The sequence below is a fragment of the Bubalus kerabau genome, chromosome 5 (genome assembly GCF_029407905.1).
Source record: "Bubalus kerabau isolate K-KA32 ecotype Philippines breed swamp buffalo chromosome 5, PCC_UOA_SB_1v2, whole genome shotgun sequence".
In the NCBI taxonomy this organism is placed as follows: Eukaryota; Metazoa; Chordata; class Mammalia; order Artiodactyla; family Bovidae; genus Bubalus; species Bubalus kerabau.
The window spans coordinates 96,245,446-96,262,680 of NC_073628.1; the positions used below are offsets into that span (position 1 = coordinate 96,245,446).

Consider the following 17,235-nt stretch of genomic DNA (forward strand, 5'->3'; position numbering starts at 1 on the left):
GTCACAGTATGAACAAGCACACCTACTTTCTCAGGCACAACGTCCTCAACTCTAACAACGGGCACCGTTTTCCCACTGCTGCTCTTGGCCCGCCTGCCCCAAGGGCCTACTGAAGACGATAAACAGTGAAGTGCTATACTGTACATGTGCCCTCGGGCATGAAAACAAAGGTCTAGAATAAGCCCAGCCAGCTCAAGGGCAAAGGGGCTGGAGTTCATGGGGGCCAGGAGAGGATGCCCGGGATCATCCCTTACTCTGAGCCGACTCACCAGAGCTGCAGCGTGAGTTACAGCTAAAGCATGCAGTGACCAAGTTCCAGAGCTGGGTGTATGTGCTGCTCTCGCAGGAGGCACATACGGTGTCCAAGGTCGTGTTGCATAAAGACTGTACACGGTAGCCTGAAAAAGTGAAGGCCGGGAGTCTCAGTGGAGGAGGGCAATGGGGCAGGGGGTGGCTTCTGACAGGACCCAGGCTCATCCTCTGTCCTCCAGAGCCCCAGAGTTCTGAGGCCTAGTTGGGAGGCTCTTTGATAAGAGTTTCAACTCCTGCATCATCTCCCATCTAGCGTGTGCCAGCCATCACTCCATCTCTGAACCCTGAAGTGCTCCTAAAATATCTTCCCCTCTGCTCTTTTTTAGGGCTTGCCTGGTGGCTTAGATGGTAAAGAGTCTTGCCTGCAATGCAGGAAATTCAGATTCGATCCCTGGGTTGGGAAGATTCCCTGGAGAAGGCAATGGCTACTCACTCCAGTATTTTTGCCTGGAGAATTCCATAGACAGAGGAGCCTGGTGGGCTATAGCCCATGGGGTCACAAAGAGTTGGACATGACTAAGTGACTAACCCTTCCTTTTCTGCTCTTTTCAGGTGCCTGGAATTCCACCATTGGAACTGCCGATTATCAGTCAATAACACTTTAGTAAGAACTGGTTTACCAGTTCTTATTAAAAAAAAATTTTTTTTTTGATGTGGACCATTTTTAAAGTCTTTATTGAATTTGTTCAATATTGCTTCTGTTTCATGCTTTGCTTTTTGGCCACAAGGCATGTGGGATCTTAGCTTCCTGACCAGGGATGGAACTCACAACCCCTGCATTAGAAGGCAAAGTCTTAACCACTGGACCACCAGGGAAGTCTTATCTTTTCTTCTTTATAATTGGCTGAAATTCTTCATCTGAGAAAGGTTAAAAAAAAAAAAAAAGGCAGCAGCAGTCATCCCTGGTATTCTATCAAGGATGAGGCCATGGGACTCCTGGGGGCCTCAAAGAAGATGTGCCTGGGGATTGAGAACACCCAGGCAAACCGTGAAGAAGTTTCTCTTCTGAGCCCCATTCCTATCCTGCACCTTCTCTGCTGTGCTATTCGAGTGCCTTCTTACAGAGACCTTGCCAGTTAATAGAAGAAAGAAAAGTCACTTCCCTGGGATCTCTCTTAAAATGGCCATGGTGACAGGTGCATTTGTGCCTGCCCACATCTCAAGCTAGTGGCTCAAAGCTCTCCAATGGCTTTCTAGATCCTGCAGAATAAAATCTAAACTCCTTACCATGGTCCCTGCTAACTCACTTGGGGCCACACACTGGCCTGCCTGTTCTCTAAGTACACCAAACAAGCTAACACCTCAGGGCCTCTGTCCCCCTGTATATCTGCATGACTCACCTCCTGCACATCTCTGCCCACGAGTCAGCTCCTCAGAAAGGTCTTCCATGACCAGCATGTCCCACTCTGCCTCCATCTGCCCTCCCCTCTCTTGTTTCCTTCACAGACCACACGTCTACCTCCTCTATTGGTTTATCTGCCTTATGCCCTTGTTAGAATGCAAAATCCATGAGGGCAAGGACTTTGCCTGCCCTGCTCTCTGTCATGTTCCCAGCATTCGGTGCCTGACGCTTAGCAGATGCTTTATAAACATTACAGGGATGAATATATAAACAAACGAGTAGATGGACAGCCCTCGGAGTTGGGCTGCCTGGCTTTCCCAACTGGGATTAGGCCTCAGGTCCACCACCTGTGAAATGGGCAGCAGTCACTGATTTAATCAAATATGCACTGAGCACCTCTATGTGTCAGGTGTTGCGCCAGGTGCTGGGGATTCAGCAAAGAACAAGCCACACAGTCCCTGTTCTAAGTAGCGCACAGTGGGGGCTATAGAGGAGACCCAGGCCATGATCATAGTGTAAAAAGAGCTGATGCCATGGGGGCTGCCAAGGGCCAGTGGGAGCTCAAAAGTAGAGCCCAATCTGACCAGGCAGTGTGGGCAGGCTTCCTGAAGTAGGGGGCCATCAGAGGTCTAAAGGATCAATGGGAGCACACCCGGGGAAGGCAGAGAGAACGACATGTGCAATGGCCCAGAAGCAAGAGCGATCGTGGGGGTCGATTCATGGAACCAGAGGGAGCTCAGTAAGAGTCTAGGGCCATGACCCTGACCCCCTAAGCCCCGCACACACTGACTCTCTTCAGGGCACCAGCACCCAGGGACCCAGCCAGGCTGAGGGCGAGGGCCCCAGCGGTCACCCCTTACCTGGTGGACATTTGCTGCAGCACATCTGGATCTTGTGGTTGTAGTATTCTTGCTGCCGGCATGAGCTTCCAGGCTCTGGGATGTAGGGGGTAAACACAGCCTGGAAGGAGGAAGGGAAGGACAGACATCAGCGTGGACTCCCACATCCCCATCTGTGCCTGGCAAGTGTTTGGCTTTCTCCCTCCTGGAGTTCTATCCATGTGGGGACTTCTCCCTTTAGTGAGGGGGGCAGATAAAGGTAAAAGAGATGCCTTTTTTAACCTCCCCTTCACCCCGCTCAGTGTAGCACACTCATGTCTGCAGGCAGAGACACCAAGGCAGCTGGCCAGAGGGTGGGGCCGGCTCCTAACCCTATACTCGGCAGATGTGAGGCCCTGAAGCCTCCCAGAAGGTGGTGGCCTCGGTCACAGAGAACCATAGTGCTCAGTCGCTCAGTCGTGTCCCATTCTTCTGCAACTGCATGGACTGTAGCCCACCAGGCTCCCCTGTCCATGGGATTCTCCAGGCAAGAATACTGGAGCGGGTTGCCATTTCCTTCTCCAAGGAATCACAGAGCTCAGCACAAAGTGCCCATGCCTAGGTTCCACCCTCTTTCTTCCTGCACCTGGTAATCATCCCTTCGTCCTTCCAGCTGAGTACTGCCTCCTCCAGGAAGCCTTCCCTGACTCCCCCAGGCTGATTCAGGTTCCTCCTGCTCTGGGCTCTCTTTAAACACTGAATATGCCCCCTTCTAGCAATCATCTCATTGGGCTGAAATGAGGTACCTTCTTGTCCTCCCAGCCTGCTCTGATGCCTGTGCATACATGTGTGTATACCCATACGTGCGCATGCATGCGCGCGCGCGCACACACACACACACACACACACACACACACAGTCCTGGTGCTTCTCCCTTTCCTGTTTGGTCCTGAAGCAAAGCTCCTTCTCAGGGCTCCTCCCACTTATTGGAGGTGGCTGGGGGACTGCGTGGCACTGCATGTTTCCAAAGCACCTTGGAAGGGTCTATTATAATGCCAACTCCCTCCCCAACAAAGGGTCAGGAGCCCAGGGGTGGACCCAGAAAGCTGTACTGTGGAAAAAAAAGAAAACGTGCCCAAGTGATTCTGATGCTCCACAGCTGAGCAAACCTGACTGGCACACAGGCTGGAGCAAGATGACCGGGGGTGGGTCAGGGCGGAGAGCAGTGATCAAAGGCTGCGAGAGCCCCAAAACCACAGAATTGTGCTGCCCGCAGCCCCCTTCACTCCAACATTCACCTGTGCATTCACTGCATGGAATGGGAGGGCTGGTCCGTCCCCGCCATACCCCTCACTGCAGCCTGCTGTTCTTCCGGCTCAGACTGAACACCCCAGGCAGCAGCCTCCCCCATCAGAAAGGGAGGAGCCACAGCTCCTTCCCTCCAGCCCCCTGCCCCCCATGGGGGCGGGCACAGGTCTCAAGGACCCTGCACCCAGTGGGCTTCCTCGCTACAAGCACCTTCAGTGTAACTAGGGGAGCCCCTCACCTCTGCAGGCCCTGAGAGCCACAGGCCCTGCAGCTTCTAGTGGGGAAGGACTCCTCCCCAAGATGCAGCCCAGGGAGGCCTGCCCTCCCTGGGGGAGGATTTCCTGTCAGGGCCCAGAGGATCTGACGGGAAAGGGCTCTGCTGCGGCCAAGTCTGGTCTCTCTCTCCACCCACAGGGCAAGGGTTCCGGGACAAAAGCAGGCAGCTGGACCCCCTGGGCCCCCAGGTCACTGCCCGGAGTGGCCTCCCTGAGGCCTCTCATCCCAGGTCTTTTCCTGTCTGAATCTTGCTATGAAAGATTTTCCCTACACTTCCTCTTGCCTCTCTGACTCCAGCCTGAGTGGGCAGAGGAGGTCAGCTCTCCTTTAAGTCATCTTGACGCCTGTTTATCCTCTTGGACAAAAAAAAAAAAAAATTACTGCCATGTCATGGCTAAACAATGAGGAACAGAAAGCCCCTTGCAGAGCGGGACAAAAGGTCACTCCCTCCATTGCCCTGCTCACTAGAGCAGAGGCCAGGCCAAAGCACAGCCCTGCAAGTTGGGCCTCAGGTCAGCAAAGCAGCTGTAAAAGCTGAGGGTCCTTGGAGGCCCCCAGAACATGGTGAGCAGCCTCTGGGAAACTTAGGGCTATGCAAGCTTCCAGTTCTTTTGTCTGGGGTTGGGGAGGCTCAGAGCCACACAACATCCACCCATAGGAGAGCCTGATTGACATTTTAAAATGAGGAAATGAATTGGCTAGTACTGGATTCACTCAGCATGCTTAGCAGACCTGACCTTTCAAAATACTGTGTCCCCGAGTAAAAACTTGGACCTCACTGATGAGCATCAACCACCCATTTAATAGATGGGTGACCTGTGACCGTGTGTGTGTGTGTGTGTGTGTGTGTGTGTGTGTTTAGGGGGAGATTGGAGAAGACAGATGATGAATGGATGATGGATGGAGGGATGATGGATAGATAGATACGAGAGGGAGAGATGATGATAGAGGGAAGGAAGGAAAGAGGAAGGAGAACGAGAAGGAAGAAAAGAAGGATGAATCTAACATCCAATGTGTAAGGCACATCTGATTGTACCCATTTCACAGATGGGAAAATGGAGACAGAAAGAAGCAAACCCACCTCCCGGGGTTTCCCAAAGGAAATGCCAGGGCCTGGCTGGTGGCAGAACTGTGCACAAGGGGCCATTAGGGCCCACACTCCATCCACCTCAGGCCTCAGAGCAGCTTCACATCAGGGTCTGCAGCTCCATCTCCTCTACATCCCAGGAGCAACTGCACATGCTCCACTCACAGAGAGACTCCTCCCCAACACTTCACAGATGCTCCAGAGGTGAAGTGATGCACCCAAGGCCACATGCCTGCCGCCCCCAACCTGCCTCCCTTCTCTTGGGGGGCCCAAGCTCCCCTTTCCTGGACACAGACCCAGGACTCCAAGCACCACCCAAACCCTCTCCCACCATGTGCCTCCATCACTCCTCCAGGTTCTCAGCTTTTTGACATGAAAAAACTGGATACTCATTAGGAACTATTTGTCAGGCCTGGCTGCAGGCACTTTTTAAGACCCCACTCCCACCCTTTAGCAGGTGTGTGCCCATTTCACAGCTCAGGGAGATGCAGTCACGTGTCTGAGGTTTGGGAGGGGAGAGGTGGAGATGCGACGTGACCCTTGCTCTGGTCCCACTGGAGAAATCTTTGGTCCCCTCCTCAGGACAGCTGAAGGGGCCAGCTCCCGGGATCTGCCCTCTGCCCTGAGTCACCACCGTGCCGCCAGCTCCTGTTCATCCACCTTCATGCTGAGCAGAGCCTGGGGCGCTGGCTCACGTGGGCACTGGCTCACGTGGGCGCTGGCTCACATGGGCACTCTCTCTCTCTCTCAGTCCTTCTCTTTCTCTCTCTTACACACATACACCAGTGCAGGGGACCTCCCTCAGCTTCAGGCCAACATCCTCTGACTTCAGCTCTGAGCTGGTTTCCCAGGTGACCACGCAGGAACCTCAGAAGAGCCAGTCTCCGGCAGCAGGCAGGGACCTCCAGCATCTGAGACTGGGCACTGCTCAGCCCTGCCTGAGTCACCGGGCTTCTGATCTCTCAGGAGCAAGCAGGAGCGAGGCCACCAAACGCTCAAAGGTAAGAGTCTGTGAGCAGGGAGGGCTGGCCCAGCTAATCCACGGTTCTGCCAGGTGCTAGAAGGACACGTGGGAGCCAGTGATGAGGGGAACAGGACCCAGAAGTGGGGGCAGGATGGAGGCACAGCAGCTCAGGATGGGCTGAGCTGGAACCTTAAAGATCATCTCAGACAACCTCCCATTTAGTGGTGGAGAAAGACATGGGCCAAGGAGGAAACGTTCATGCGTTCAACAAGCACATGGCACGCAGGTGGTTCTAGGTGGCGGGCACTCAGCATCAAACACATGCAAGTCCCTGTCCCAGGAAGTTAGGCTCTAGTGGAGGAGACAAAGACATGCACGGTGGAAAATGGGAAGTGGTAGCAGGAGCTAAGGAGAAGGGAAAAGCAAGGCGAGACAAGGGGCTCCAGCGAGGATGTGCTCCGTGTGTTCCATGCACAGCCAGGGGGCCAGGCAGCAAGACTACGGTGGGCGGGGCGAGGGCGCTAGGAGACAGATACAGCAGCACCTGGTCCTGAAAGTCTGCCTCGTGCAGAGCTGTTCACATGCATTACTGTCCCTCTGACTCCTCAGCCCAGCGCTGTGAGGTCAGTGCTATTATTATTCCCAAGCCACGGATGAGAAAACTGAGCCTCAAAGAGGTCTCTTAACTTCCAGCCATGTGTTTCTTCCCCACCCCAGGAAGACTGGATCTTAACCCTCCCCGCCACAGGGCCCACCCCAAAGGTATTCCCCCCCCCCACTCAGGCAGCTCCCCTACTCTGGGTGGTAACAGGTTTCTCTGTGCCTCAGTTTCCTCATCTGTAAAATGGCTGTGTGGTCTAGTTGAGGTTCTAAGCTCTTTCCAGCTCTGGCTTTTTTTTTTAACTTTTTATTTATTTTTGGCTATGCAGGGTCTTTGTTGCTACACAAGCTTTTTCCTCTAGTGTGGCAAGCAGGGACCACTCTCTAGATGTGGTATGTGGGTTTCTTATTGCAGTGGCTTCTCTTGTTGCAGATCATGGGTTCTAGGGCCCTCGGGCTTCAGCAGATGCGGCTCCCGGACTCTAGAGCACAGGCCCACTAGTTATAACACACAAGCTTAGCTACTCTGAGGCATGTGGGATCTTCCTAGACCAGGGATCGAGCCCATGTCTCCTGCATTGGCAGACGGATTCTTTACCATTGAGCCACCAGGGAAGCCCTAGCTCTGCTTTCTTAAAGATGGGTGTCAAAAAGCTCAGCCTCTTCCCAAGACCTCAGGAGGACGGGTGGGTGGGTGGGACAACCATGTGAGAGATGGAAAAACTGAACGACCTGGGATGTAGGGGCTGGGATATCAGGCAAGACTGAGGGCTGGGAGGTGGGCTTCCCAGCCCAGCTCTGTCCCTCAAACCCTCTGCCAGGTGAGGACAGCCTGAGCATGTGGCCTCTGGAAGGAGGGGAATTGGAGATGTCCATCCTCCCAGGTACACAGACACCTAGCATCACAGGAGTAACAGTGGCCTTAGTTCAGAGGGTCCGGATGCATGAGCTGGTCCTAGGAGCATCACTTACTCTCTCTGAGCCTCAACACTGTCATCTGTAAAATGGTGACATAACACTTTGCCTGTCTCCTCCTCCCTGGGTTATCATAGGCATACAGGCCAGGGGGTCTTAACTGGGGTCCATCATCTTCTCCCAGACTCTCAGGAGAACCAGGGGAAGCTCTCAGGGTCCGCACACAGTGTGGACTTGTGTCAGATGGCATGTTGGAACTGGGCACTCTCTGCCTTGGTTTCAGCTGAGATCAGGCAAGGCAAGGACAAGTTGTTGGAAGCAGGCTACCCAGTTCAGGTGAAGTGCTGGGCAGCCCATGTGGGCTTCCTTCCCTCCTAGAAGGGAAGTCTGGGGAAGTAGACCTGTGACCCTTGGAATTTTGTGGTCACCCTCAGGCTGGCCCTGGCCCATTCCTCAAGAAGTCTAAGATCAGGAGACCATGGCAGGTCAGCTGTGGGACAGTGGAGTGAACCTCCTTGGGGCAGAGGGAGGAGAAGGCAGGCTCGATGTAGGTGGCCTCCAAGGGCCATTACTCAAGAGGACCTCACCTGGAGCAGTGAAGGGACCCCAAAATAAAGAGTTTGGGCAAGTGACCAAAGCCCAGGGGCCCATTAAGTGGCCAGAGGACAGTGTCCAGGCTAAGGGACAGGGATGTGGCTGTGAGTCCTCGAAAGGAGGCGAGCTACAGAGGTGTGCAGGAGGGCGAAGCTAGAGAAGGACCAGACTTAGCTGGTGAGTGAGGCATGAATTCTCTCCACTCTGCTCCCTCCCCTCCCTACTCCTTCCCACTCTCACCCTAGAGGGCCAGAAATGGCAGCTAGCCGGGCCTGAGGAGGGAGACCAGGGCAAGATGGGCAATGCACTGTGGCCCACCCAGCAACATCAGGGCCAGGGCACCAGGCAGGTCCCTCTGATTCTGGAGCCTGAGTCAGCGCGCTCTTTTGGGGAACTGGGCAACCCTGTACCAGCTGACTTCCTGCCTCCCTGCTCCCCAAACAAGACTCTGTAGGCACCCCAAGGTGGGGGCCCCCAGCTCCTTCTCCTATTTATAAATAGACTGTGAGAGGGGAAGGCAGAGAAGGACAGGCCTTGGGGAGGAGGAAGAAGAGGCTGCCACCAAGACTATGTCATCTGAAAGCACAAAATCTACAGACCCTCGGCCCTTCCTGCCAGCATACTGATGCAGCATTGTGGGGGTCTCCAAGGCTTCTTGATTTTCTGGAGACCCCCCCGCACCCTAAATGCCAGTACCCTTGCGAAGGGTCTGACTCCCAGCCTCCCCCGGGAGCATCCCTGGCCACAGTGAGACCAGGAAGAGGACGTGATGGGGGAGGAAGCCACGGAGGAAGCTTCAGGCTTGCAGAGTAGCACATGCCCCTCAAAACTTCTCTTTTTCACAGAGCAGGAAGAACAGAGAGGCTGTTCAGACCCAGGAGAAGCACCTACTGTGTGCAGACAGTGCTGGGGACATTCCCAGGTACTATTTAATCTCTGAACCAACACAATGAGGTCAGCATCACCCCATTTTAGAGATGCAGAAACAGAGGCTTCCAGAGATTTGATACCGTGTCTGGGACCACGCAGCCAAGAAGAAGCAGACAGGAGCTAGTCTCAGCCACACCTCCCTCAGTGTCCTCAGATAGTCTGAGCCCCGGCATCTTCTCTTGCTGCCTCATTTTACAGAGGAGGGGCCCAGAGAGGGAGAGTGACTCCCCAGAGAATACACAGTGAGCAAGGCAAAAGGGTCTCCAGGGTCCCAGGGCGGACAGTACAGCCTGGGGAACAGAGGAAGCATCTGCCCCAGGACCCAGGGATCCACGCATTGATGGAAACCGGTTTCAACCAATAAAGAAACCATATCATTTCCATGGCAGGTCCCTGGGGGCCTCGATGCACAGTGAGACACGGCAGAGCCATTTGGGCCTAGATCTTAGGGGATGCTCAGGAGCCCCACGGACTTCGGGTTGCAGCCTACAGGGCGGTGACACCGGAGCCAGGTGGTGGAGGCTCGTCTGCCGTCACGGAGACACGGGGCACCTGCGTCAGGAGGACCGACCACATCACAGGCGGCGGCCCCGGGTGACACATCCCACTCCTGGCCCACTGCCTGTGATGTCGCGTTAGAAGTGAGCTGGGGGCAGACAGGAAGCCCAGGCTGGTATCCGGTTCTTGGGGCCACGCTTTGTGCTAAGCACCAGGGTAGAAAGATACCAGGGTGTGGTCCCTGCCTCTAAGGAACCCTCAGTCTAGTTGCAGAAAGCACCCCCAACCCTTTCCATCCCCCCAACACACACCCCCCAGGACAGGCCATATCACCTCCTCAATCTCTCTCGGCCCCGCCTTCAGCATCTCTCTGCCACCTACAACCTCCTTACTCTTTCTTGGTCCCCAGGCTTTCCAGACAGACCCGATGTCACCTTCCTACGCCAAGTCTGGCCCAAGCTCAATGTTCTCAGCCTGGTGTCTGGGGGTCACTGCCCAGGCCATGACAATATCTCCCACCCCGTCTTCACCCCGCACTGTCCCCTCTGGCTCCCTCCCCGTCTTCCATGCCCTCTCCTGCTGCTCCCTCTGCCCCAGGATCCTGCCCACCCCCAATGCAGGGCCAACTCTTGGGCTTCTTTCAAGAGTCCTCTCCACTAGTCAGGCCTAGAAATCAGGTCTCTTTAACTGCCAAGCCTACTATATCAACACTACTCAGACTTTTCCACCAAAGGATACCTTGATGGAAAAGAAAGAAAAGTAATCTAAGGAAGGAGTTCAAATATGCTGGCTCTAACAACATGAAATTGTTAAGTCTTATGTTTTACCATGAAACTTTTCTATGTCATGCCATAATATATACGTTTGTTTTTTGGTTTTTTAAAATTTTTATTGGAGCACAGTTGATTTACAGCATTGTGTTAGCTATAGATTAGTTTTAATGTGAAAATAATGCTTTTCCTCAAAATTGTAAAGTAAAATTGACACTTCAGCAAAAAAAAAAAAAAAAAAAGAGTCCTCTCCACTATCAGATTCTCAAGGAAACCTTCTCTGGGGGTCAGAGGTTCCCTGAGGGCTCCAGTGACAACCTGGGTTTATCTCTCTACTGCCCAGACCACTTCTTGGTTAAATTAGTTGTTTCCCTGTATCTTCCCACTGTGTCTGCACCCTCTAGTGTGAGCTCTGAGCAAGACATCAGGTTTCCGTCCCAGCCCTGTCACTCACCAGCCTCAGTTTCGCCATCTCTGAAATGGGGACAAAAGCAGTGCCCACCTCATGGGACTGTTATGATTCACTGGGCCAAGGCGTGTGGAGTGCTCAGCACTGTACCCGGCAGCAGTAAAAACTGAGCGTTACTCGTTAGGTTTTTATTACTCATGGCTCTACGCCCAGCCGGGTGCACAGCCCACAGCGGCGGGGTGGGGAGGGGTGGACCTAATAGATGCTGAATTGTTTAACAGAAGCAAAAGTTTTCGTTTCCCATTAGCTGAAATGAGCTGGAGCTACAGCATGAGAATTGGGCAGGAAATGGGCATATATGTAGAGAGAGAGGGTGGCGTCCTCAGGCTGGCAGAGCCCCTCATGGCCGCTGCAACCACTGTGACATCCAGGTGGTAGTTTAAGCTGGAGCTTGGAGGGAGCCATCTGGGGTGGACTCTTGGCTCTGCCTCTAGTGAGCTGAGAGCCTGAGCCCAGAGCCTAACCTCTGTGCCTTGACTGACTCTCCTATCAAATGGGGATGATACTGATGACCCCTCCCCTGGTGGCCTCAAGGACAAATGTCACTGGGGGCAAATGATGCACTAGACCCTTGCCTGGCACCAACGAAGCACCCACTGGCTGTCAGTCCTAGCTCAGCGTTCACTGTACTCTCCCAGCCGTCAAAGGGAAGTGACGGGGGGGCGGGTCCCTTTTCTCCCCACCTCACCACAGAGAGGAAAACCAAACCAGGGAGAAGGTCCTGAGGCCCTGGCAGCAGAGGCAAGCAAAGCAGGCCCCCAGAAGTCCTGCCCCTCTGCCAATGGTGGGGCTCATCATATTTCACACCGGAGATGCACAGGCCAGCCCTGCCCAGCCTTAGGGCCACCCCAGCAGCAGTCAGGGTGACTGAAGCCAGGCTCACCTGGGGCTGACCACGAGAGCTCCAGGAACACAGGGGGCTGACATGGTCCACAGTCAGGTTTCAGGGGAACGGTTAAGGCCAGAGACGCCTCATGTTGCAGGATGGGGTGGGGAGGGCCAGCTCCCCCTTCCTCCCCAGTCCTCGGCCTCCACCCTAGGTCTTAGTCCAACCCAAAGCCCACCTCCTCCCTGAAGACTTTGATTCTTCCTTCCTGTTCTGCTGCCACTCCATCAGCCCAGAGTTCTTGCCTAAACTATAGTAACAGCCTGTCCTTCCCATTGAGGCCTGAGTGATCTTCCTAATACACCCTCTGCTCTGGTCACCCCCTTACCCAAAAACTCTCAGTGGTTCCCAGTTGCCTCAACTCCTGATTCAAAGTGAATGTGGTAGCTGAAAGCATGGACGCTGGGATAAGGATGCCTGACTTTGAATCTAGACTCCTTTCTTACTGGAGGGAAGCATCAAAGGTGTTTTGCTTTTTTTTCCCCAATAAATGAGGCTTAAAAACCTCAGTATATACCTCAAGGGACATCTGTGAAAATTAAATGAGATAACACATGTAAAGTGCTTAGTAAATACTCCAAAAATTATAGCTGATACAATGTTTTAATTTTTAAATTTTGTACAATTGATCCTGAATAGCCTATCGCCTCGGGCTTCCCTAGTGGCTCAGCAATAAAGCATTTGCCTTCAAGAAAGGAGATGCAGGTTTGATACCTGGGTCAGGAAGATCCCCTGAAGAAGGAAATGGCAACCCACTCCAGTATTCTAGCTTGGGAAATCTCATGGACAGAGGAGCCTGGTGGGTTATAGTTCATGGGAGTCACAAGAGTTGGACATGACTAAGTGACTAAACCAGCACCAGCTTATAGCCTCAAGTACCATCACTGAGTCTAACAAGGCTGTTGCTTAATTGAGTATGGTCTAGCCACTGTTCCCTGCTATCCATCCTCCAACTATCCACTCAGCCCAATCTTGCCCACCCTCCAGGGCTCAGCTTTTAGAAAGATCCCATGTGGCCACTGCAGGAAGAGGAATGTGGGGGACAGAGTCAGGAAGATGACAAGAAAAGATGGGAGGGACCAAGGGGCCAGGTCAGGAAGACATGGGGTGATGGAGGAGGGGAGAGAGGATAGGGGATCATGACATGAGGTGGGAGATGGGGGCTTGAGAGAGCCAGGAGGACAGGACAGGAAGCAGCAGGACTGGGGGCTTGTGAATGCAAAGCAGGAGGGGACAGGCTCACCAGGGACAACCTGAATGAACCTGGAGCCTCTGCGCATGCGTGACAGACAGAAGCAGGACTCTGGGTCGGCAGGAAAGGGCAGGGAGGGGTGCCCTGGATGCTGGCGGGGGTCCTGCTAACTGAAGCCACGTGCTGGGGCCCTTCCTCAAGAGTCACTGTCAAGTCCAGACCTTGGATCTGAGCCGGAGCCTCACGGAAGCCAGAGTGGCAGGCCACCTCCTGCCCAAAGTCACCGACCCTCCCCACCGTCTCCCCTCTTCCCCATCTAACAGTCAGCACTGAAGGACTCTAGAGTGGGAGTGAGCCAGGTGTGCTGGCCTCCGCTGAGAGTTGGAGAGGAGAAGAGAACTGGCCAAGCCCTCTGAAACTGGAGGCCAAGCCACGGCTGGGCCCAGGACCCCCACTCCCGGCTCCACGCTCTGCTCACTTCCACAGTCTTGGGCATCTCTCCTGAACGGCACTGGAGAAGGTTTTCTGTGAATGCCTGGAAGATGCCTGTCCACAGCCTCCCAACTCCCTCCCTGAGCCACTCTTACCCTCCGGCCCACTCAATTCCCTGAACCTGTGGCCACATCAGCCATACCCACCACAGGGCCGGTCTCAGATGGAAACAGACAGGTGGGCTGCTGTCTGGACGGCAGAGGAAAACAAAAGTCCCCGGGGATTTCTGCCCCATCTTCGGTCAGAGCACTGAATCAACCTAGGGTCCCGGCTCCGAAGCCGGGGATGGACCAGCAGTTTGCTGGCCAAAGGGATCCACCTGTGTTCCTCGAAGTCACCCTGGGCTGCCAACTGTTCCCACACGTGCCCACTCAGTGTCTGCTCCCAAGAGTAGGAGGGTAGCTGGCCCGCCTGGGGCCAGGGAGGTGAGCTCTGCAGCCTCATGGGCTAGCTAACAGATCTTGTTCTAGTAACACAAGGTAGTTTCGTGATCCTCAACCTCCTCAGGCAACAACTGAGATGCAGCCTGTTCCAAGCCCTCCTTCCCTGCAAAGAGGACACAGAAGCTGAGAGGTCGGGCGATCTGACATGATCAACAGGACACCAGGGCAGAGACAGAGCTGGGGCCTCCTGGACAGCTGCCCTGCCCCAACCACCTCCCCCAGCATTGCTCAAACTTGGGGCAGTCGGAAATCAAGTCCTGCAAACCCCTCTCCGTGAACAGACACTTCCTCTTCCTGTGCACACACCTCGAGAGCCCCAAACCACAGTGATGTCACCACTACCTGTGACCTCACGACGCGACACGGTGGAAACTGTGGGCTCCAGAGTCCCAACCCCACAATCGGCATCTCAGCAGAGGGGTGCTCATGCCCAAAGTCCGGGGACTCAGCCGGGGGTGGCTGTGCAGAGGCATCGCAGGGACAAAGGCTTCTGCAAGGAACGCCCTCTCCCCACTCAAGGCTTCCCTTTACCTGCGGGATCCCAGGCAGCAGGTCCACAGTGATGCCCATGGCACAGACTTTCATGAAGGGCCTGAACATTAAGAGGGGCTAAATAGGTCGTAAGGGGTAGGGAGGTGAGAAACCCATGAAGCCTACTCTGCCTGAGGGTTGTGCATCTTGTCTTGGCTGCAAGCTGACCAGCAACTTGATGCTACTGTGGCCTGAGTCAGGGAATTCATTCCAGCCAAAGCAAGTGGGATTGAGGTCAGCAAGAAGAGAGATTGAGAAGCAGAGATATTAATGGTGGGGAGGGAAGGACTCTCCTTCCTGGGAAAACTCTTAAACCCCCTCACTCCCAGTCTGTGGCCTGTGTCAAGCACAAACAAAGCTGATGCTTCTCCAGCACTCCAAGAGTATGTTAGGATCAGTGTGCTGTTAGGTTTTATAGAGATAGGGGTGCTTAGGCCCAGAGAAGTTAAGTAACCCGATCAAGGTCACATAGTGAGCCGGTACTTCAGTGCACAGATGGAAATTCTGGTCTCCTGGCCCCCAGGCCAGTGCTCCTTTATCAGGGCTCTGCTATCTCAGAAGCCACTTGGAGAATGGCAGTCGTGGACAGCATGACCATAGAAGAGCCTTCACAGGGCTTCCCATTCTCAGGGTTATAAGTAAACAGAATCTTCCAGATTGCAGAGGTCAGAGATGGAAGAGATTTTAAAGGCAGTCTGGAGTCATCCCATGCCCATCTTGCTGATGGTGAGAAAGTCGAGGCCTTCTGCATCCTCTCCGCAGCAAGGTTATAAGACTCCCCTATTCTATGCCCCATGTCCCCCTCGTTCACCCTCAAATGAGATCCAGCACCTGTCACTCACTGAAAGGAGTAGGGGGAGGGGAGGATTTCCTGACCCCACAGTGTTTGCCACACACCGGGCTCCTGAGGCCAGGCAGTTGGGCAGGTGGTGTGAGGAGCCCCAGGAAGGGGGTCTTGAACAGGAAGCACAGCTAGAAGGCGGGCAGGAGGGAAACTGTTCTTTCTGGGCAGGAGCTCTGGGCACATGGAGGTCTGCCACCCCTACCACGGGACCCTGGGAATCTGACTCCACGGGGACTCCCAGGTCCAGCAAAGCCACAGATGCTCTAACAACTGCCAATGAGCTGCACAACTTAGAAAGCACTTTTTAATCCTGACAACCAGCCAGAGAGGTGCGGGATCATTCCCATTTTACAGATGGGAATACAAAGGCAGGCGTTCATAGATGGACAGATACGTCAAGGTCACACAGTCTATAAACAGCAAAGTAACGGGTGAGCCAAGGTCTGTCCACCTCTGAGGCCGGGGCCCTTCTGCTAAGTCATCAATATTGCTTTCGTGGGGCCTGATGGGATGTCCAGAAGCGGGAGTCACAGCATCTCTGCTTTGTTCCTGTTTCCCTTGGTAGCACCCCTCTCTCTATCCTAAACCCCTGGTTTCCCTCCCTGCCTGCTTCCGTGCAAATCACATGCTTCCTGGGTTCCTGAGTCACTGCCAGTGGGTGGCCCTGTCACGAGCCGAGAGGGGGATGTGGGCGGGTGAGCACTTTGGGGAGAGCACTGCTAGCCTCAGCAGACCTAGCAGAGGAAGAGCCCAGAGAATCACCCCAGAGAGGAGACGAACTGGAGCCCAGCCCCGCCTGCCACCACTGGCTCTTCAAACTCAGCCATCTCATCCAAAACACAGGGTCATTACAAAGGTCAGAGGAATATTTTCGGACATTAATTCAATATTTTTTAGCACTAATTACATGTCAGCCAGTGTTCTAAGCCAGCGATTCTCAAATGGGGTAATTTCTCCCCCAGGGGACATTTTGCAGTATCTGGAGACTTTTTTTTTTCTTTTTTTGGCTGAGCCTCACAGCAGGCAAAAGTCACCCCACCAGGGATCAGACCGGCGCCTCCCGCAGTGTAAGCGCAGGCTTAACCACTGGACCACCAGGGAAACCCTATCGGGATATTTCCAACTGTCACAACTGAAGGACGAGTGCTGCTGGCATCTAGAGGGTAGAGGTCAAGGACGTTGCTAAACATCCTACAACTCAGAGGACAACTCCCATAGAACCACCTAGCCCAAATGTCAAGAGCACTGAGAATGAGAAATCCTCTTCTAGGCTATGAGTCTACAGTAGTGAACAAGTCCCTGCCCACACCTGACTTAACATTCGAGTAGAAAGACACAATGCAAGTGAAAGAAATTTAATAGGCCAGGGGTGTTATATAAAAAAACAAAGCAGATTATGGGAGTGAGAGTATCTGGAGGGGAGTTTGTATGTAAGTTGGCCAGAAAAGGCACCCCGGAGAAGAATTCATTTGAGCAGAAGGAAGTACGGGAATGAGACCACAGGAGAACATTGGAAGCATTCAAGGTAAAGGGGAAGCAAGTGCAAAGGGCCTCAGGCAGGTGTGTGTGTCGCACGTTTGAACAACAGAAAAGCAGCCAGCATTGTATAAAGCTAGAACTAAGTTGATGTGTAGAGCTGAAGGTAACACACACGCAAACACCCAACGGATGGCAGTAAAACTCTCCCCCTCCATTCTTCTTGCTTACTCCTCCAGGAAGCCCTGATAGTCAAGACCGTAAATGTCTCCCAGCCCTGGAAAAGAAGAGTGCTCCAGGAGCCACTGGGCCAGGCCCCAGGACAGTGAGGGCCACATCCTCAGCCAGCAAGCAGGTTCCCCTCTGGGATCTCAGACAGGGCAAAGGGACATCCCAGGAGAGCAGGTACCCTGGATCACCCATCTCCACCGAAAGCTGATATCTCTAGGCCAAACTGGGGGTCCCCAACCTCTCCCCTAATTCAAGCT

General features: G+C 53.9%; 1 protein-coding gene across 1 annotated transcript in view; it reads right to left on the bottom strand.

Moving 5' to 3' along the window:
• Nucleotides 1–17,235, bottom strand: part of TNFRSF1B (TNF receptor superfamily member 1B) — a 35,363-nt gene that overhangs the window by 15,424 nt on the left and 2,704 nt on the right. Inside the window, exons 2-3 of the mRNA XM_055582276.1 lie at nucleotides 2,515–2,614; nucleotides 270–398 (exon numbers count right to left, since the gene is read on the bottom strand). Of these exons, the coding sequence (XP_055438251.1) occupies nucleotides 270–398; nucleotides 2,515–2,614 (229 nt within the window). The remainder of the gene's footprint in view (nucleotides 1–269; nucleotides 399–2,514; nucleotides 2,615–17,235) is intronic.